Source organism: Henckelia pumila, chromosome 2, assembly GCF_033568475.1.
Source record: "Henckelia pumila isolate YLH828 chromosome 2, ASM3356847v2, whole genome shotgun sequence".
In the NCBI taxonomy this organism is placed as follows: Eukaryota; Viridiplantae; Streptophyta; class Magnoliopsida; order Lamiales; family Gesneriaceae; genus Henckelia; species Henckelia pumila.
Genome location: NC_133121.1, coordinates 106329466 through 106352442, shown reverse-complemented (window position 1 = coordinate 106352442; position 22977 = coordinate 106329466). Strand labels below are relative to the sequence as shown.

General features: G+C 32.3%; 3 protein-coding genes across 4 annotated transcripts; 1 reads left to right on the top strand and 2 right to left on the bottom strand.

The window, feature by feature from the left end:
• The first annotated feature begins 2276 nt into the window (after positions 1 to 2276).
• On the top strand, positions 2277 to 6595 carry LOC140881784 (sulfoquinovosyl transferase SQD2). 2 transcript variants are annotated; one of them, XM_073287365.1, is made up of 11 exons: positions 2277 to 2793; positions 3793 to 3859; positions 4117 to 4187; positions 4374 to 4491; positions 4602 to 4675; positions 4760 to 4815; positions 4900 to 4983; positions 5165 to 5252; positions 5332 to 5409; positions 5529 to 5585; positions 5949 to 6595. In XM_073287365.1, exons 1-11 carry the CDS (start codon positions 2675 to 2677, stop codon positions 6445 to 6447), a joined length of 1311 nt encoding a protein of 436 aa, XP_073143466.1. In that variant the 5' UTR covers positions 2277 to 2674; the 3' UTR covers positions 6448 to 6595. The 2 variants fall into 2 exon arrangements, with proteins under 2 accessions (XP_073143466.1, XP_073143467.1); XM_073287366.1 differs by lacking the exon at positions 5332 to 5409.
• A 1760-nt stretch (positions 6596 to 8355) lies between these two features.
• Positions 8356 to 9970, bottom strand: LOC140881761 (BAHD acyltransferase DCR). Its single transcript, XM_073287320.1, has one exon. It carries the CDS (start codon positions 9896 to 9898, stop codon positions 8471 to 8473), a length of 1428 nt encoding a protein of 475 aa, XP_073143421.1. The 5' UTR covers positions 9899 to 9970; the 3' UTR covers positions 8356 to 8470.
• A 9715-nt stretch (positions 9971 to 19685) lies between these two features.
• On the bottom strand, positions 19686 to 21411 carry LOC140881601 (transcription factor DIVARICATA). Its single transcript, XM_073287035.1, has 2 exons — positions 20451 to 21411; positions 19686 to 20362 (listed from the first exon to the last, which is right to left on the bottom strand). The coding sequence occupies exons 1-2, from the start codon at positions 20879 to 20881 to the stop codon at positions 19897 to 19899; spliced, it is 897 nt and encodes a 298-aa protein (XP_073143136.1). The 5' UTR covers positions 20882 to 21411; the 3' UTR covers positions 19686 to 19896.
• Between the last annotated feature and the right edge of the window lie 1566 nt (positions 21412 to 22977).

Here is a 22977-nt window from a genome sequence, read left to right as displayed (position 1 = left end):
CACGAAAAAAATTCAAATAGAACAATTACAATAGCTAATATATCTCATCTATAAACACATTACATCAAACAATGTATTTAAAAATTAACTTTGAAAATCATGTTCATTTTATAGTTTAAAGACAATACATTTTCATTGATATACATTTAGCTTCTATGTTTCTCTCCCTCAATGTCTGAAAACATTGTTTAACCTAAATAACAATTGAGAAATCGCATCATAAAAATCTCATTGTTATTGATTCGAAATACTAAATCATAGGAATCAAAGTATTTTCAACATGTTTTCAGTCTCTTCGGGATATTTCTTGTATGCGTTTAACGCACAATCAATAACTTTTAACCCATAAAACTTGGCTCAAATCCAAAAGTTAATAATATTTAGTTGGCAAAATATTTACAATAATTGCTGCAGGCAATATATCGCATCCCAAAATATGACGAATTATTTTCAAAATATATGGTCTATTAGTTGATTGGAGGCATATGATAATTAATCAACTAAACTATTTTTACTGATTGTATATTCTGTAAATTATTCTCAGTAAATATATTTGCAAACATCAGGTAGCGAGTCATGGACACACGTTTATAATTACTTTTCATTCCAGAAAATATAAGGATTCGGCCCAATTGAAATATTGATAGTTATACTATTAACACATAAGAATTCTTGAATTAATGTTAGAATCCTCTGTTCTTTGGTTCAAGTATCATCTTATTTATCAATCTAAGAATTTCTGATTAATGGATGATAATATAATTATATACTATTAATAATTTATTATATGAAATGTCAAAACCAATCAAATATGCTAAACTATGAAGTATTTGTATCAATAAGTTTTACAGGTATCTAAACTTCTAGTTTGCGATACCAAATTTAAGTTTATGACATCAACAAACTTTTATTTACAATATTAATAAACTTCAGGTTTACAATATCAGTAAATTATAATGTCAATAAACTTTTGATTTATTAAAAAGTAGTGATAACATACTATCAAATTTCAAAATTTGAACTAAAAATTGATACATTATCATATATATCATTTATGTAAATGGTCACATGATATATGTGGACACAAAAAAATTAAATTAATTTAAAAAGTAATGATATCGAATGTAGATTATCATATATAACATTCATGAAAATTTTCACACATATATATGAACACAAAAAATAAATAAAATTAAAATTAGTGATAACATTCAATCAAATATCAAATTTTAATAGAAAATTTATCTATCGTCAAATATAACATTTATGAAAATTCACACACATATACATATGAACACAAAAAATAACTAAATTAAAAAGTAGGGATAATATTCGATCAAATTTCTAATTTTGAACTAAAAATTTGTAAATTATCATATATAGCATTTATAAAAAATATATCATCATGTATAACATTTAAATTTTTTATCATTAATTATATTAAATAATATAATGTGTATCGCAATTCGCAGCGTGAGATACTAATAATTTTTAAAGTCACAATTTTAATATATAACAAAGTAAAAATTACTTTGGTTTATGAACTATTAAAATTATTTAATTGGTATATGATTAAAATCAAAAGTCAATTTTGCTCCTGTAAAAAAAAAAGTCAGTTTTATTCTTTACTTAAATTACTTCTAAGTCCAATATTGTTATTAAACTCAACTATATATATATGTTTTACGTTTTAAATTATTTTATTAATTAAAATTATAAAAGAGGTTGATGAAAAATACTGAGATTTAATAACATTAGGCACCGTTTGATTTGAGTGATAGGATAAGTAATTCATAGATAAGTAATATAATGTAAATTAAAAATAAATAAGAAAAAATAGTTAATACATTATTTGATTTGATGAATAGATTATAATTTGTTTGATTTAATTGATGTAAAATTATCAATTAATAAATAGATAAATAATATGACAAAAATAAGACGAAATTAATTGGGATAAGTTATACATAGATTAATAATACATCAAACCAAACAATGCCTAAAAAGATTAATTTCACAAAAACCTTCTAGCCGTGTAATATAAATAGGCAAAAACTCCTATGAAACGGTCTCAAGGGTCATTTTTTTGAGACGGGTCTCTTATATGAGTTATCCATTAAAAAATATTACATTTTATAACAAAAGTATTACTTATCATTATAAATATGGGTAGGATTGACCCGTCTCACAGATGAGACCGTCTCAAATTATTGTTACTAATATAAATATCTTCTATGTTTAAATTTATGCGTGAGAGGGAGAGAGGGCATATACTTTGTCATCCTTCAATTATTCCCCAATGCCACTCTTTCTTGAAGAAGAATATCCAGTTGGAGAGATCCATGTCTTCCGTGGCCCATCTTCTCTCTCTTCCAACTCCGCAATTGTACGCCACTGACTCCCAAAGAATCATAAAGACCCAGACCCAGCGGGGAAAACAGGCTGTCTTTCTTTGATTTCAGCACATTTTACACACTATTAGCGACTCGTTGAAGCTCCACCTCTTCTTTTGTTTTCCCCTCTCATATCATTTTGGGTCTGACAGTTTCTTGCTCTTGGGCATCAAGAATGAGATAGCCCATTAGTTTTATCGGTTAAAGACTCAATTTTTGCAGTTGGGCAGGTAAAAAAAGTGGAAGAAGTAGATTCTTTTGCTGTTTAACATCGGCATCAAATGACTATTATTACAGAGCAAAGGGAAGACGAGGAGGATAACCCTCCTCCAATGTTTGAATCTGAGATGATTTCCAAGACAAGGCGTATTGCTCTTTTCGTGGAGCCATCTCCCTTTGCGTGAGTGTTTGATTCTCACAACATTTGTTCCATTTCATTTTGTGCATTTCATTTGTATTTCGTTGGCAAGACTTTTGGGATCTTCTTTGTTGGCATTGAATTTCTGGTTGTTGATCTGTCTTTGTTGGGGAACTAAAGTGATGATTTGCTGTATAGTACAAATCAAGATGTAGTATTTTGATGTGAGTCATTAGATCACAAGATCTATTTAAATTGGACTAAGTTCTTGATGAAATTCAATCGAATACGAATTTGAAGTTTATGTTTGAGTACAGGATAAGTCAATGAAGTTATAGTCTGTAATCAATAGCTTATAAGTTTCCTTTTATGATTCCTGTTAGTTGTTCATATTTTCTCTATTGCTTAAGGTATTTGCTGCAAGCTGGCATATGCATGTGCAAAAAGATGGCCTCACGTTTTGTTGTTTCTTCTTTGTTTTTGTTTTTGTTTTTTGGTATTTATTCCCCATCAAACTAGCTGATTATTGTGATCTCATGATATGCAATTTGATAGTCGCGATTGAAATATGTATGGTCATTTTAAATCATCATGAATTTTTTCATGAGAACCGAACCGGAAAATTTCTATGATTTTAAAAGCAGTCAATTTGAATTAGTGTTTATCATTTTCACTCATCTAGGACAGGGATAAAAATTGTGTGTGTGTTGTCCCTTATGTATATTGTTTTGAAATATTTCAACTTGTTCTTTGTATGATTGTATCGCAATATGTTTTATTTGTCCCTAGCTGTTACCTACATTTGCAATTTGTTTCAATCAGCTTAATCTGGATTATCAATTTATAATCTGTTGCTGAATATCTCCTCGAGTTAATATACTCAAGAACCTTCAATTATTTCAGTTATTCAATTTCAATTTCTGATTTTATTAATTATCCTATTTTCCATTATTTGAGTAGTCATGTACTAAATTTTCATGATTCGTCATAGTTAGAGAAATCCTCATTCGCTGACTTCTTATGTTTTGGAATCATACGCAGTTATATCTCTGGATACAAAAACAGGTTCCAGAACTTTATTAAATATCTACGAGAGATGGGGGACGAGGTATGCTATTAACACTTTACATTTATAAGTTAGAGATATTCATGACTGTTTATGTTTTGCTTTATGAAGCTGCACAATAATGCTAGGTTTAGGCTACATGATTTCATTTGTTGGATAATAATCATTCAAATCATGAAATATAACATCCTTTTCAATTTCACAGTAAAGACTGTTCCATTTTAAAGTTTTTTCCATCTCTCTCTTTGTATTCTAGTAATTTTATCTCTAAAAAGGTAGTGTTTGGATGTGGGGTTCAGGTCATGGTTGTAACAACTCATGAAGGAGTGCCACAGGAATTTTATGGAGCACAATTGATTGGTTCAAGAAGGTTAGTGCTCGTATTTTGATCTAATGTAGCTAGAATCAAAGACATTGCACTTCATTTGTTTTTCTTAATCCAAAAAAATATCCTAGAAAGACCATGGTTTCAAGTCACAAAATCTGTATCCTCTTTCTTCTGTGAATATGGGCTGTCTTGTTCTGATGGAATTGTGGTTTTGAATTCTCTTTACAGCTTCCCTTGTCCCTGTTATGAAAAGGTACCCCTGTCACTAGCACTCAGCCCCAGGATAATCTCTGCAGTTGCACAATTCAAGCCTGACATTATACATGCATCATCGCCTGGTATCATGGTATGGCATATCTAACTAATCCGTGTACTTTTGCTGCTGCCACTCATGAAACATGGGAAGATAAGTATTAGCTTGGGTTTTTTCATTGCTGTATTTGGCATCTTTTATAGGTGTTTGGAGCTCTCTTTATTGCGAAAATGTTGAGTGTACCACTAGTGATGTCGTATCACACTCACGTTCCTTTGTACGTTTGAACTCCCAATTCACATTTTTTTCTCAAAGAAATCAGGTGTGGATATTGTGCTGATGCTATATTTTTATTTTGCAGATACATACCTAGATATACCTTCAGTTGGCTTGTTGAGCCGATGTGGTTAGTTATAAGTATGTGATGTGTAGTCATGATCTTGAATTTGAACTTTTAATTTTTTAGGATAACACATTGAAGATTGAGTTATATGTGGACAGAATTTTTGCATAGAGCTGCTGATCTTACAATCGTCCCTTCGGCTGCCATTGGAAAGGATTTAGAAGCTGCTAAGGTGACCGCAGGTGAAGTTTTACGTCTTGAATCTCGTTGAGTAGTCTCCTTATCAGTTTCAAAACTTGTATAATCTTTATCAACCAATTTCTGTATATCTCCACCTAATTTTGGTGACTAAATACTGTAACTTTCCTGCTGAATCATAGACCGTTCTTGAAACTGTGTCTTAGCCATTTTGCAAAATTTCAGCTAACAGGATACGCCTCTGGAGTAAGGGTGTTGATTCTGAGAGCTTCCATCCCCGGTTTCACACTCATGAAATGAGAGAACGTTTAAGGTAAGAAACTCTAATTCCAAATCATATCGAAATACAATTTCCCGAGTTTTTTTGACAATAATAGCCATTTCAACATCAGCAATGGAGAGCCGGACAGACCTTTGATAGTTCATGTGGGACGACTTGGACTTGAGAAAAGCTTAGATTTCCTCAAAAGGTCTTTTTCATTTATATAAATGGAGAAACTATATTTGTAAAATGCCATATAGACATAAATATACACTTGAGAGCAATGTTTATCTAGCACTTACTGGTGAAATGGTGAATCCTAAACAGGGTCATGAAAAATCTTCCAGATGCTCGAATAGCTTTCGTTGGAGATGGTCCATACAGGTGACATTTGATTGGCTTTGTGTTATCTTTTAACCAAGGTGCCTGAAAACTTTAGTCTATGTGTAAGGGCGACAAAGGATATGATCTGCATTTTGACGTATTATTCGAATTTTTGTAAAATATGGTTTCAGAACAATATACATGTGTGAACGTTATATGTTGATCACGTTCATAAACCGCTGTCGCCATATCTCTGATAAACTTTTGGCCAAAGATTTTTAGCTGTAAAACTCTATAATTAATTTTAGAAGTATCGAACTTTTGAGGAAACAAATAGAAATTTCAATAAATTTGCCATGTAGGCTCTATTACTGCTCCCCCAAATAAACTTGTCGGTCATCTTACTTTGTTTCCTTTGGGCAGGGAGGAACTAGAGAAGATGTTTTCCGACATGCCAGCAGTATTCACTGGTATGTTACAAGGAGAAGAGCTCTCACAGGCATATGCCTGTGGAGATATATTTGTTATGCCTTCAGAATCAGAGACACTCGGACAAGTCGTTATGGAGGCAATGTCATCTGGACTTCCTGTTGTTGCAGCTCGTGCAGGAGGGATCCGAGACATCATCTCTGAAGATCAACAGGGTAAAACTGGCTATCTCTTTAATCCTGGAGATTTAGATGACTGTTTGAGCAAAGTAAAACCTCTTCTGCACGACCAAGAACTTAGAGAAACCATAGGAAAAGCGGCGCGTGCGGAAATGGAGAAATATGATTGGAGGGCGGCGACTCGTAAGATACGTAATGAACAGTATAATGCTGCTATTTGGTTTTGGAAGAAGAAGAGGGCTGAGTTCTTGAGGCCTTTCTTTTGGTTGTTTCGATGTATTTTTCATGTACAGGAACCTGCACTTGAGATGTAGAGCTGGATTGTTTGTGGGATTTTGAAGATAAGATGTATTTAGTACTTTTGGTCTGAAGAATAGTCTGTTTAATTATAAGCCTGTGTATTGATTTATGTATGAACAGAGGAAGTTAAAGTTTGATTGTGTTAATACTTCTTTTTTTGTATGTGTCTGTGTTTTTCTTCTCTCTCTCTCTCTCTGTGTGTGTTTTAAATTCTTTTTTTCTTTTAATAATGTTTTCAAATCATGAGTCTTTCGACTCTTCAAATGAAATCTTCAAATACCAAGTGTGAAGATTCATTTCAAGTGCTCTTCTTTACATGTTTTTTGCTTGCGTTTTTTTTTGTGTGTTTGCTCGACACGTGTGTACTGAGTAAACCTTCGAACTTACGGGAAACTTTGATCATTTGACACTTATTTCATAAACTCAAACAACTCTGGCTACTTTTTGTTCGTTTTTTCTTTGTTTGTTTTGTTTTAGATGTACTTATGTGGTATTCGTGTAATTCAACATTTGAGTGATACGTAGCGCGATGAGATAGGATTGCGATTCGTGATATTTGAGTTAATTATAAATTATTTAATTTTCAAAATGGTGAGCGTAAATAACAAGTGTTAGCATAACACTTCTTTGGTGGGACAATTTTGTTAAAGCACAAACGGGTAAATTACGGGCACAAAGGCAGGCCGAAAGTGAGTATAGTTGATTGAAATGATTCAATAATATTAAATTAAGTTAAATTTTGTAAACCTCCTTGAGGTTTTCTACACTTACAAAAAAAATCCAATTAATTTTAAAAATTACGGCTACTTCTCTCTAATTTTAATATTTTATAGAGTTGTATAAAATATAATGAAAATGAGAAATTTTTATTACGCATCCTCAAAAACATTATCATAAATAATATTAAAAAATCGAAAAAAAGTTTAAAATATGAATAGCCTGTTAGTTGATTTTGCTCTACGTAATGACAAAGGTAAAAAAAACATGAAAAAAAAAATTATTTGAGAATTGAAAATAGTCAAAACTACAAGGTGCTACGAGTAATATTTTAAATATATAAAATTGTAATGGTTTTTTTATTATTATAACTAAATATAAGTTAATCAACACATTATCGCACAAATAAAATTAATTAAAATACATTTAAATTTGATAGTAATTTGAAATTAAATTTGTCAAATGTTATACATTTATATTTAATATAAACAATGATTAAACCTTCAAGAAAATAATTACCAAAACATTAAAAATTACTGCCCAAGTAGGTCGATTTTTTGTCTTATTATGAAAGGCGTTGGGTTTTAACCTCTTGAGCCTTTCTTTCCTCTCTTATGTATTAACCAACTTCTCTGGTGGTAATGAAATTTTCTTTTTTATTTAAAATGAAATTGCATAATTCAATGCTAAATGCTAATATACTCTTATCTCTATGCCACGTGAGAAATAAGGGGGCTGCCAAATTCCAATAACTAACACTTGATAAAGAAGGGTCGGCCTACCATATACCCATCTTTAATTATTAAGTATGAATTTGCCAAAATAAAGATTCACGTTTTATCTAATAAGATTCCAAACAATACCTAAAACTGGACTTAATTTAAGGTAATAAAAAAGAGAAGGTCAGAAAAGAAAAGGTAAAAAGGATATTGAATCGGGAATTTTTTAAGGAAAGGAAATGAAAATAGAGAAAGAAACTCAAATTTTCTTTCACGATCAAAATATATATTACTCCCCAACTAAAAATATGTATTTAATTTCTTTTCATAATTTCATTCTTCAAATCCCAATAAAAAAATATTCTGATTCTCACTCTCATTCCATTTTAAATTTTAATTTTAAAATGTTAGGCAGCTAGCTATGACTTATGAGCCTATGAGTTGTATTATACAAAATGATATTGCCTAAATTTAATTGAAGATGAGTAAAAATATAATAGATTATATTATAATAGTTTTTTTTTGAACATATATTATAATAGTTAAAGGTAAAAGAAGGAAATCACAAAAGGGTATTTGATTAATGATGAAAATATAATATTTAGGAAACATATTGCATAAACTCGGAGTCATTCTCCAGTCCCGCCATGGTCTCCGGCGCAAGAACCACCTCAAGATCAACGCTCCCCTTGCCTTCTCTTCCCGGAAACGCCGAGATCTTGCCGTCGAATTTGTTCGCCTTGCCGCTTCTCACCGCCAACGGCCGCCCCCACCCGAAATCATTGTCGTACATTGGAAATCTGGGGGAGCTTCCCATGGTGATCATGGCGCCGTCGAAATTCCCCAGCGGAAACAGCCTCGGATTGCTCTCCCACTCCTTCACGCCCCGCCGCACAGTGGCGTCGTCGTGGGCCACTACGTTGTCGTGAAGCTGATCGGCTCCCCAGCTCAAGTCGTTGGCTAGAAGTTCGCCGGCTGTGGCGACGGTCGGTATGCTTTGGATCGCGTTGCCGAAATATAGCGGCGCGAGCCGCGGCTCGAGCCGGTGTCTGCAGTTCACGGCCATGCGGAATGTGGTGGTTTTGGTGGCGGCGAGTTTTCTGGCGCGTGTCACGGATCTCCACAGCTGGGCGCATAGGGACTGGAAAGATGAGATCTCATCCGTTGGCGGTTTGGATTCCGTGACGGACGTTATCTTTCCGTTACTTTTTCGGTTAGTAACTGCCCAATTGTCGTTACTCTGTTTGCACATGATCTCCGCCGAAGAAACTTCATGAGGCTTCTGAATTGGGTTGGTATTGTTAGCCCTTGATTTCAATTTTAGGATCGCTTCCCTGCTGAAATGGAAGATCTTCTCCCGGAGAGGATCGTCGCCGGAGAAGGTAACCGACGGTCCCCCGGGTGGGAACGCCAGCACAGCTGGGGAATCGAAAACGGTGTCACGGCGAAAGTCCGGCGCCCTCGAGATCTTACCCTCCCCTCTCGCGATTTCCGCGAAGGTGTTGAAGAAGTTCCAGAAGGACGTGCCGTCGACCACGGCGTGATTCATGGTGCATCCGACGAAAACGGCATCGGCTAGCTCCGTGATCTGAACAGTGACGAGTGGCTTCTGATGGCCTGCGTAGCTGAGAGTATTGTCGAGCTGGAAGAACCTCCGGTAGGCGGCGGGTATGTCCTGGTCGGGCGGAGGAAGCAATGCCGCCGCAGAGAGATGCGACGCCTTGGCATGGTAAAGATCAACACCAGCGTCGTTGCAGAGAATATACAAATGGCCGGTGGTATTGTCGGTGCCGATCCTGCCAGCGAGAGCTGGGAAGTGGCAGAGGGTTTTAGAGAGTGAAACCTTGAAAAGCGAGATGAGGGAAGCTGAAGAAAGCAGCGGCGGTGGAAGCAAAACGCCTTTCTGAATATATTGGCATGAAAGCATGGGAAGATCAGATACAGAGAGCTTCAAATCAGATTTAATGGCGGATTTGTGTTGAGGATACACAGTTTGCTTGGAGACGATGACTATTGAAGAAGAGGGCATGGTTGATTGATTTTTATTGGGACAAGTGTACGAAATGTATGTGAGAGCTTGAGAATATATATAGACTCCATGTTCATGCACCTTGCTTTGCTTTGGTAGTTAATTAAACAGAGTGGGAGTGATTCATTGATTGATTGGATAAAAAGGAGGATATCACATCACTCACATGGAAGTGGTGGTGGTGGACACTTGTCAGCTACCCATTGTTCCTTCTTTGAAACCATGGCCCCCACATTGCCCAATTTAGATTCTCTCCTTCAATTTTTCATTTTTTTATTTATTTTCGATTCGAATACCTACGTATTTTTTTTAATAAGAAATACTTTTGTAGTGGCTGAGTTTGACATACCCCTACTATATGTTTACATCTCTTTTTAGTTCACAGCAAGGTCATATTCAGAAACTCTCGAGACATCGCTTATAAGTTATACGATCTTAAACGATGCCTTGCTTGTCCCTTGAAAGAACCCATCAAGGTATAAACTATGGGAAAAATGTTACGCGATTGGCAAGGGAGACTTGTCTTTTTTTTTTTTTTTTTTCGAGTTTGACACAGAGATTATTATAATTGGGTTTCGAATTCAAGATCATCTCATTCTAAAATTTGAATCTCTTGATGTCAGATTAGCTACACGTGAGCGGCTCGTTGATGGTTATTCATATCCAAAAACCACACACACAAGTATATATATATATATATATATTTGGTATTCAACCAAAGTCCCACATTGAAAGATCAAGATAAAGATCAGGGACGGAACTGGGAATTTATCTTTGGGGGGGCTAATTTTTACATGAAAAAATTATGAATAAAAATTATGGAATAATTAATTATTTATATTATTTTTTTATAAAGTACAAAATTTTGAATTAGATATTTTCTATTCAATATCATATAAAATGTTCAATGTTGAATGTTCTATAAAATGATTGATATATGTAAAAAGATTTAAAAGCCCAATTAACTTCAAAAAAAGCCTATGTATATATTAATTAATAATTTGAAAAGTCCAACTAACAAAATACAAAATATATAAACATATATATACACACTATATGGGCTGGGTTAGACTGGGCTGAAGCCCAGCCTAGCCCCCCATATAGGTCCGTCTCTGATAAAGATCACGCGTTAATATATGAAATGATATCTCTATTGGTATGAGTACTTTTGAGCGAAGTTCTATCTTACCATTGTGCAGATATATCCAAGTAAGTGTTAATATTAGACTTAGATCTAACTCATTACAAAAGGTCCTTCTAGAGAGAAGACTGTCTTACCCAACCGATGTGGGACACAAATTACCCAACCAACTGGAGCGTAGAAACATTAACGGGTGTCTCAACTAAGAGACGGGTGGACCCAACTCACCTCAAAAGCTAGCTCAAATGGGGGGTTGTCCTTGTCTATATTAAAGATTTCCAGGATTTTTTACTCAATCAATGTGGAACAGAAATTATGGGGATATCCAAGGTTCACTTAATGTATCATAAACAACTTATCTCCAAAAAAAAAAACAAAAAGTCATAAACTGGCTGTCCAGCTCGATTTTAAAAACAATGGATTGAAATGTTTAATCTGACTTTCGAAAATTGAAGTGATGAAATCTAATCACTAGTTTATCCTAACATATCTATATGCAAGTACTTGCACTTACAAATTGAAGTGATGAAATCTAATCACTAGTTTATCCTAACATATATCTATACGCAAGTACTTACACTTACACATTGAAAGCGTTTGAAAGTTTAAACGAGTAATGAGGAAAACGATAATGCAAATAATAGCGTGTCGGAAAAAAGTGAAAGCAGCGATCTTAATGGGCCATGAAATAGCCGATTTGGTCTTCTACTAGTGGGCCGCGGGATCCACGTTTTTTAGTTTACATGTGTGGACGACTTACACTTCCCGACAATTTACACGTCCCGACAATTCGCAAAATTAACATTTTTACCATCATTTCTTTCTTTTTTAGGCTTTGTTTCCATGTTTCTTTTTTGTTTTTGTAATGTTGGGAACAACTATTATTATTAATTAAGTTATAAACACGTGAAGGTTTATAATTATGCTCTGGAAATAAGGAATCCTTGGGGTGGCCGTCCATGGTTTTTAAGGACGAGGCTCATGTGTACTATCGGTGGAGTTTGGAAGACTCGTAAATTAAATTTAGCACGTGAAACACAAGTACGTTGCCATTTTTGTCCATTACCCGATATTCACACGACCTTGTTCGTAAATTTCTAGGTAAGAGCCACTATTCTGTAATATCATTTGCTTGATTTCGTATGTATATATATTCATTATAATTATAATAATTTGTCAGAGCATATATTGGAAATTACTATTAATTCACTCTGATTGTTGACTTCGTTATCTCCATTGAGTGATATTAAAGAATATATATTATATTTATATATATATTAGATGGAAACAAAAAATGAAGCTTACATGCCTATTATCTGTGCAAACTGCGTGATTAATTAATATTATTGATTGGTCCATGTAGTATCCTTGATTCATATCGATAATCTATCATTTATAAAATTATGTTATAACATTTGTGCTTTAATCATTTTGTAAAACAAGAACGAATATGAGTAATTTCATCGATTTGATGATCAGCATGGTTGTGATTGTATAGATAAACTTCGTTTTGAGAAAGCATTTAATTCGGGAAATTAATTGAATAATGTTTGAAAGTTACTTGAATTAGGTAGTGTTTGAAAAAAAAATTTTGGTAAGCACTTCTCAGTTTTTTCTTAAATTTTTTTTAAAATTTTGTAAAATTTTATTAACAAAAAGCCGAAAAATGCTGTTTAAAAGGTCTTTCAAACACTACCCTTATTATACTTATTATGGAAGTTGCACAACTTGATATGAAATCGATTTGGAACTTAACAAGTCAAAAGAAATAAAATTAAATGATCCAGAACTTCTCATATCAAATTTATCAATCCAAAACCACGAATAAGAAATTCCATTCGGATGGATTAGACGTGGATGGTCGGTACGATAACGATATTTATATGTATTATTATTATTATTATTATTATTATTATTATTATATAATAGATAAAAGATAGGGTGTATCCTCCTCAAATATATCAAAATGGCGAATCTAGGCAATGATTTATTTCCCTCCATACATACCCTAATGAAGTCAATACTCGATAGGCGTGTGACAAGTAGGGTGGCGTCACTGGTAAAAAAACAGTGTCTTCGTTCATGTACCTATTATTGCAACGATTATTAAATTAATGATGTGATTGCCGCAATAATTAATCTCAACCCCATTATGGCGGAGATTACCAACAGAATTATTTCTATATTTTTTTTCATTAGATTTCATTTATATAAGCATATAAATATTAACAAAATATCAATTATAAACATATATGTAGTGTAGTGTGATGTGAAATTTTAGTCATAAATATTTTATCTAATCAATTATAACCATGTAACTATGCTATGATCATTTTTATCTTTATCGTCAAAATAATACAGTGTAATTAAATGACTAATATCAAGATTAAACCGTTTGGTACCATTATTAATAATCCATGTATAAAATTATCATATCTAATCATTCGTTCTTCTCATCAAATTATTTAACCATCTATTAATTATAATTTTGCATCAATCAAATCATTAATTATTTATCTTACATCAATCAAATCATTGAATTTAAATTACCATATTATCTCTTTTAAATAATATTATTTATATATTTTTATTTTTAAAAGGATAAAATAGTAATTTATCATTTTTATATAAAATTTAATCAATCAAATCAAATAAACTATAATCTATCAATCAAATCAAATCAAATATTCACTATTATTTCTTATTTATTTTTAATTACATTACATTACTTATCTATATATTATTTATTCCATCACTCATACCAAACTGAGCCTAAATATCACGAGAGTTCTGTTAAGCTTATCCAAAGTGCCCAACAAGTTTCAAAACTTTATGATATGCTTGTAATAGTATATGAATTCTTATTATATGATTTTTTTAAAAAATGTGATAAAGTAATTAAAAGTGATCAAATAAGTGCGAAGCAACGAGGAAAAAAAGAACTATATATCATTCATTTGAGAATAGATATATAATGTTTGTATATATGTTACACACGTAGCATGTGTATCTCAGCTATTAATTATATGGATAATATATCTTAATAACTGTTGTGAATATCTGTAAAAATAAGGCAGGTTGATTGTTAAACACACCCGATTATGTGAACGTATATCTAAATAATGGTGAAAAATAATGTAGTTTGGGCCATATCTAGGTTGTCACACCCTCAATATATGGCCATAATTAATTTTGTTGAAAAGAAAGGGGGGAGATGGCCTATATGTTTCTTGTCCAAAGTATGGAGCAAAAAATAAAAATAAAAATAAAAATAAAATAAAAAAATTCCCCCAACTTGCGAATCCGACAAATTTAGGTGCATAACACACAACAGTTAGTTCAGTGTTCTGTGTGGTTTTGGTTCAAAGGCTATGTTTTTTGGATAAGGCAGCTGCTGGCTAGTCTTCATGTTCATGTATTATATTATTCTCCAAGATTTAGGTACAATGAATACAATTCTTACTACACCATATATGGTGTGCTAGCTGTAGAAAATGAGGTGTAATGACACGTAATTTATGTTATGATATATATATAGGGATGAGTTTTCGATATATCGTATCAAAAATATTGATATGAAAAAAATTCATATCGATACCGATATCGAAATTCCAAAATTTTGGTATGAAAAAAATACATACTAATACCGTATAGATATCGAAAAAATATTCGATATACCAAAAAAATGTATGTATATCAAAAAAAATTCGGTACAATATCTCGAAAAGTCGGTATCCCAACCCTAGATATATATACGTTTTCATCTAACAAGTGTCCAATAATTAGAGAGAGACCTGTACAACTGATTTTGATGAGACGATCGAGTTATTGAATTAGGTAAACATTTGATTAATCAATCGCACAAACATGATTTTTATAATTTTTAGTACGATTTACATGTCCAACGTACTTAGTTTGCAAGATAATTAATTGATTTGACGTGAGAGTTTGTTTAGTGCGTCGTGGAGACTTGAAACATACCAAATAGGCGAATATGTTATATGCATGTTAGCTATTTCTATAGAAAAATCTATTCCGATGTTCAAGTTGGAAATGAGGAAAATCTAGATGGTTTCCACGTATAATTTCATGCATTTTTGTTGGTGTCATATATATTTATATTAAAAATACGTATTTATTACATCTTTGAATAGAAAATATGTTGTATATGTATACGATATAAAAAATTCATGCATCAGATGAATGATCATCAAATTTAAAATGTCTTGAAAGATAAATAGTTCGATGAAAAACGTCGTACGTACAAAATTTGAAGCGCACACGTTTTTGTTGGTAATGCGAAACACCAAATTTGACTGTGTGCCTCTAAAGTACGTTTGATGTCTCCTAATTAAATAATTCGCATTTTGGAATAAATTAGTCAGCACATTGAACCTGGCGATTGCACCAGATTATTCAAATTGGCCATTTCCTTGTCACATCCTATGAAAATATTTTATTTTATTTTTTTGTTGAGAGAGATGATTTTTTTTCAATTTTTTTTGGAAATCTTAGATAATTCGGTCAGTACTTTATTTTGAAATTTCAAAATGATCCTAATGTTTTTGGGATTTGCATTATACACATTTATTGGCCATATTGTATCTTGTGGTCTATCGTAAAAAGTTTTTTGAGTTGGTATATTTGAAATGTCTTTAACAAATTGATTTTATTTTTTAAACATATTTTCGAGATTAATAAGAAATATCCCATTAATGGGAATTCGAGTTTAAATTGTTGATGGGGGATTTTTTTATTAAAAAAAAATAAAGGAAAAAACAAAAGGCAGAGAAAATGTTGAGGACTGAAGAGACGTGACGAAAGAATTAGGCATTGACCCTTTTGTTAAATTGTTTGTATGCTCACGGCTCACCTCAAATGAATTTGGACATCTGCTAAAATCCAAAAAAAAATCTTGTGTTTTTAAAAATAAAAAGTATTTTTTTTAAATAGGGAAAATATGCCTGATTTAAATATAAAAAGATTTAAAATATCTTTTATGACCCTTGTGATATTTCACCTGGTGCATGATAAATAAAATTTGCTTTTTATTTTTTTATGTGAGACAATACTGTATGAAATTAGAATTTCCCTAGGTATTTATAAAGATTTATAATATCAATTTTGAAAATTTTTATATTCTAAAATTTTCCATCGCATATTTGACTTTATTGTATTTAATTTGTTTTCTCGAATTTGAGTCTTTCCGCAAAATTAAAATGATCACATTTTATTTATCGTATTTTCAAATTTCACAATTACAGAACATCATCCTAGTAAATATCATGTCAAATTATTTTATAGATATAATAAATAAATAAATTAAAACTGGATTAACAAAATACTTGTAATAACTTATCTTAATAATATAGTAAATACCCTCTAATTAACAAACTTTCAATTAATTGGTGAATTTTGATTTGAAATTACCATTATCTCCTAACTTAATTTTCAATAAAATCAAAATTATTAGACAAAATAGTCAATTTATATTGCTTCCTCTTTTTAGCCATTAGATGTTTTGTTATTTATCAAAATAACACCATTTTGTGCCCTTTGATGTTCTTTTATTTACAAAAATGACATCACTTTATAAGATATATCTATTTTTCGTGAATATTTGTTTAGGAAAACGTTATATTTTTATTATTTTTTAATTTTATAATTTTATAATTATTTTTTTTCTTAAAAAAATAAAGTGTACGAGCACGCAATGCGTGCAGCGGAATATTACTATACAATAGAACGTCTTATGTGCTTGATTGTTGGTGTATATAAAACTCTTCACTTAAATAGCTAAAAAAAAAAAAAAAAACTCTCACTGAATAAATTGTTAAATTATCATCAAATGGGTCCAATGGTCCGGGTGGACTCTAAATGGTCCATATTTATTTGAAAATGGGCCGATTTTACATCATGGGCAATGATCACTGTTCCATTTATTGGTTTGTGGGCCGTGTGAGGTATCATAATGATCGCCGCATTTATTCGCAATAATGGTAAACAATAATAATTGATTCATTTTCACGCAATGTATGGATATTTACATTTCATGGTGATTTAAGTTAGATTTAAATTTTCTCTTCGACTTTAAATAGATAGTTTATTGAAATTTAAATTTGTAACTGGTGAATTGCTACGACATAATATTTTTCTACTATAACAGGATCTGCAATAGCTATCTTTGAAGTCTACTAGATTGCATACTTGGTAAGGTAATTAAATCACACTAATCAAATCTCATGCGACATGCTCACCTGAGAAACTGTTGATCATAGAAAAATCAAACTCATGATATTAGTTAAAAGTTCACGTACTCTATGAATTGGATGCCCTTACAAATGAGAGATGCTTTCAGGGAAATTCAATTATTTTTTTCTCTTTATTTGCTCATCAAGTCAAACTTCCCACACTTGACATGCACTTGTACACGTACATATATGAATCTTGATTTCACCCATAAATAAAGAATCATTTTTCATGTTAACGATAATACATGATTTTGCATGTTCTTTCTATTCTACCTTTTCCTTAGATATGTTTCACAAGCTTCCACTAAATTTATTCTTGTGCATCTTTTGGTGGGGCATACTAGGAAAGCACCATAGAGAAGTATTACTTTATGCCACGAGGATTTAGTCGGCCATTCCTTAATTCTCCCCTCCTCCCTAGTCCTTTATATATTTTTTCACATGAAATTAGTATTACTTTTTCAGTTCTTCAACGTGTGGTGCAAATTATAGATTTTTGGTTTAAAATTTTTTATGTATATTTGTGTAAATTTAATTTTGGTTGATTGTAAAAATAGTTTATTTCAAGAAAACTTATATAGCAAGGGTATACCGTCAAAAAAATTTATGATGTTAAATGGAATTATGAAAATGCGAGTTGTGACAAAAAGATTGGTATCGATTTTATCGTTTTGAAAAAAAAGGGTACGAGAATCTAGTGGGAATAAGAATAAAGATCACAGACATAAAATTATTTTAGGTTGTAAGATAAGGTATATGGTCTAAATATACTTAAGGGGAATATCATGATCATTAAGAATAAAGTAGTAAAGTTCTTTAAATGGGGCAACTTGCAAAAAAAAGAGGGGGGCTCCATTTGAAAAGGAAAAATAGGGAGTGGGGTTTATTTGTCATTTCCCGAAAGAGTTAGTTTTGATGGGAATTTTGCTATTGTTCCATGAAATTATTGGGCTAGCTAGTGGCTGTGATGGGGCCTAAAACAGTATATAAGAACTTCAAGATTTAGTTTTGAATTTGTCCGATCAAATAGAGATAGATTTCGAATTTTATTATTATTATTATTATTATTATTATTATTATTATTATTATTATTATTATTATTATTATTATTATTATTATTATTATTTTGGTTGAAAATTTGTAATACAAATTTTTTTTGAAAAATGCTATATGTACATTAAATTTACAGGTTTTACATTGTTTTGAAATTACAAAACTATATAAGTAAATATGAATCTTTCCATTACTGCAATTTTTGGTTAATTTTGTAATTTAAAAAATAAGATGTATTGTGTAACATGTAACGCGACTTTTATAGGTCTTTTTTAGATCAATCTTTTATATATATATATATATATATATATATATATATATATTACCATTAGTTAGCAAACAAGAAGAGAAAGTAGAGTGAGAAAAATAGCAAATAGAGCATGCAATCTACGAATGCCGTTTGACTAATAATAATTTGGTTCGGAGCCCTTTATTGGGGGAGGAATAATGGGTTTTGACTCAAACTATTTAGATTCATATCTAAAGGTTAAAGGACTATGAGTTCTCCCAACTTTTTAAGATGTGAACTCTATTCTCTGGCCAAGGATTTTGCGTCCTAAATCCTAATGGTGAGATTTTAAAACATGGTAGGTTTTGCGTAAGGCGATTCGTGAGACGAATCGATCCGATCTATATAATGAATGAAATAAGATATTGGTATCACAAAATTAACACGGAAAACGGTCTCACAAGAGTCTTTGTATTATTGATAAGTCTGTTAGTGAGATGTTAATGGTCGATTCGATCCATATATAAAGTGAAAATAACACTTTTGAAATTAAAAGTAGTATTTTTTTATGAGTCAGATGAAGTAAGAGATTCGTCCCATAAAATTAATATGTGAAATAGTATCACAAGAGTTTTTGTGTTGCATGAGAAGACTTGGGGGCCACTTGAATTATTAAGTTCAGGAATATTTTGAATTTATAGCATAATGTTTGTAAATATAATCTCCATGACCCAAAATCAACTAGAATAAATGAAAAAAATTTCAACTTTTACATGCACTTGGAAGGAGAAAAAATTGGTCGAAATGCTTGGAGAATTACTTATCATCAGGATCGATATTCTGTGAAAGATATTTCAGAAGAATACCGTCACAAGAATAAACAGGGGGAACCAATGATCTGGTTAAAGCTTCGACAGTGACGAAACAAATTAGACACTAGATTTGATCCCTTGTTAGACCCATTTGTTCAATTTTTATCATAAATGTAACAAAGAAAAGGATCTGTGCATGAGATGCTTGTGTTAATTAGTTTTTAATCATCAAATCATGGAAAAAATTATATTCTGTGTCAAGCTGGAATCATAGGACAAGCAGAGAGCAACATTCGTCAAGAGCAAGAATCTCCATTTGTTCCGCCGTGGAACGTCGAAGTTCGACCGGGGAATTAAGTCATATTTCGGGTTGAATTCATGTTCATTTACATTAAGATGAAAATTAAAAACCATAGTTTCCTTATAATTCAAGGTTGAAATCTTGCTGACATGACATGTATACATGGAGTAGTGTTTTTGAGTCTCGTATAAGCAAAATCAGCTGTAAAACTTCAATGCTGCTGCGCGCGTTGCACCTGGAAAATGGTATTGTTATAGAGGTTGAATCCAAATGAAGAATTCCCCGGCAAATGAGTGATGATCAAGCCGCTGTTTCCCATCATCGAACCTGGATCTTGGAGGACATCAGACTCGTACATTTCCGGCACGAAACCTGCCAACATTTCGTCGACCGATGAATTTTGCTGGGATTTCAAGATCAAGCCTGATTTGTGAGGCGAATGGGGGGGCATGTTTGGATCTTTATCAGGCGACGAGGAAGACTCTGTTTCGGTGAGATTCACGGTGGTGATATCGTGTATGCTCGATCTTCTCTTGTCTTTCCCCCCGGAAACCTGCCTGATGAAGTACTTTTGAGCATGACTCGCGACCTGTGTCGGGGTCCTCGTGGTCACGAAGTTGCGCGAAATGTTCCTCCAATCCCCTTTCCCGTACTTTTTCAGGCCCAACAGAAATTGCCTGGCGCCTTGAAAATAAGCAAATAAGGTCTCTCTCACAAGAAAAGAAATCAAGAAAAAGAAAAAAAGTGAAACATCAATTGAATCACCTGTGTTCCTCCTCAGTCCATGGCACCCCTTTCTTCCGTTCGTGATCCGAACTACCTCGGATGGTCGACGTGCTTCGTTTCCCGCCCGGATTATACGACGGTTTCGAGGGGGGATGGTGATGAACACTACTACTAGTCACCCACTCCAAGGTGAAAGTGTTGTTGTTGTTGGCGTAACCTGGAATTGGGATTAGCCCTGCTTCTATGTCACTAACATCCTCTACCAATTCTTTATACTGTTTCATCACATCACTTACCGTCTTTCCAGGAATCATGGCCGCCACATTGTACCACCTGTCGGGGGTATCTTTGTCGAACAACGCAAGTGCATTCTCAAATCTCTTGTTCTCCTCCGCCGTCCATTTCGTCATCACCTTGTTTTCCTCGAACAACCAGTCCGATGTCCTGCTGATCCATGGCTCTCTGTTCATATCGTAGATGATCAGGTTGAACGAAAAATCCCACCTTTGGAATTTGGAAGCAAAGGAATTTGCAGCCAATGCAAGAGTAGATATATAGGAGATTTGCTTAAGAGCTATTAAGTCAAACAATGGGAATCTGAATACTGCTTTTCTTTTTCTTTTTTTATCAAACACATGGTGAGGAATCTTGGAAAGGCCACTCGACTTTCCTAGGCCCAAGGAAAATTTCAAGAAACAGTTGAAAAAAAGTGGATACAATAGGCGGACAAAGGAAGATCAGGACAAAGTGAAGAAAGATACAGTGAACCTGTGACAGATAACAATGTAGAGCCGCCGTCATGTGAAGGACAAAACTACAGTGTTCACAGATTATAAGTCCATTGATTTAAACAGGGAAGATTTCTTCAAATCATGAAAAAAAAATGGTTGGTTTCTTTCGTTTGAAGTATTCTGAAGCAGATTACTGAGTTGGAAGAAGTGAATTTTATGCATAAATTAGATTGGTGATTGTTTGTTAAGAGTAGAGGGAACCATGTTTAGAGAAGAACAACACAGAAAATTTGAGTTATAGATATGGAGACTGACTGATGTATTGGGTTTTAATTAATGATTGGATGGTAGGAGCCTGCTGGGTGTGGCGTGTGGGGCTGGTTTTTTTTATTTTTATTTTTTTTTATGAATGTTTTAGAAATACAAAATAAATATATTTAAAAAATTATTTTGTGATTCTTCCTTTAATATGTAGTATACTCGTATTTCTCTATTTAAATATTACGGCATTATATTGTACATGATTCAAAACATTATATATTCTGAATTTTAAAAATTTTGAATAATTTTTTTACTAAGAGTTAACTAATCCAATATATTGAGATTAGGGGTGATTTTTCGGTATACCTTATTATAAATATTGGTTTGAAAAAAATTCATATCGATATCGATACTAAAATTTTGAAACTTTGGTACGAAAAGAATCCATATTGATACCACATAGATATCGAAAAAAAATTTGATATACCGAAAAAATGTCTTTATATCGAAAAAATTTCGGTACGGTATGCCAAAATTCCGGCATTTCGGTACGGTATTGCAGCCCTAATTAAGATGATGATACAAATTACAACATATTCAACAGAGCTATCCTTTTTTTCCCCCAAAAACACAAAAAATATATACATACGTTGTATTTCCAATTTGACATTGAAAATATATATATTGTATTATTTGTATGTGTGTGTATATACATATAGAGCAAATATATAGAGCCGAGAATATCGTGGAGATTAATTACACTGTTCACATATATACAACATGAATCCATGACAATAATTAACAAGTCAAATATTCTTATGAAACGGTCTTATTTTTCAATTTTACAAGATGTGTTTCTTATTTGAATCACTCATTAAAAATTATTATTTTTATGTCAAAACCAAAAGTATTACGAATTGACATGTCCTGAGACCCTCTCACAAAATTCTTGCTCAACAATAACAAGAACAACATCAAAATAAATAAATATCATATCTTGGATTAACATTAAAGATGCATTGTGTGCATGTATACACACACTTCTATTAACCTTTTCTTGTATTATTGTACTTTGTAAATGTCAAATATATTATAACTAAATCGTAGATGAATATAAATAACTTACCACTTAATTGAGGCAAACCAAATAGACAATGTGCCAATTTTATGCCAAGATGCTTGTCCTATTTGTGTATGGTTAACGTCCATTATTATTATTATTATTATTATTATTATTATTATTGGAGTGGTGGATTTGTTATTACTAAATTTCGATTCCGATATCTCATATAAAATTTGAGATCTTAAAATAAAAAAGAATGAACAGTCTTGTTTGAAACATGATATATATATATATATATATATATATATATATATATATATATATATATAAAGCGTTAAAAAAAACAGTATTAATTTGATCAATTGAAATTCCAAGATGGAGCATTTGACAGATTTGTCCGATTGCATTAAAGAGATGGGGTATTTCCTCATCATTGGTCCAAGAATCACCACGCTTCGCATGCTAAACTAATGGTTGTCGTCTATTTTGACTTTCTTGAATTCTCTCAACG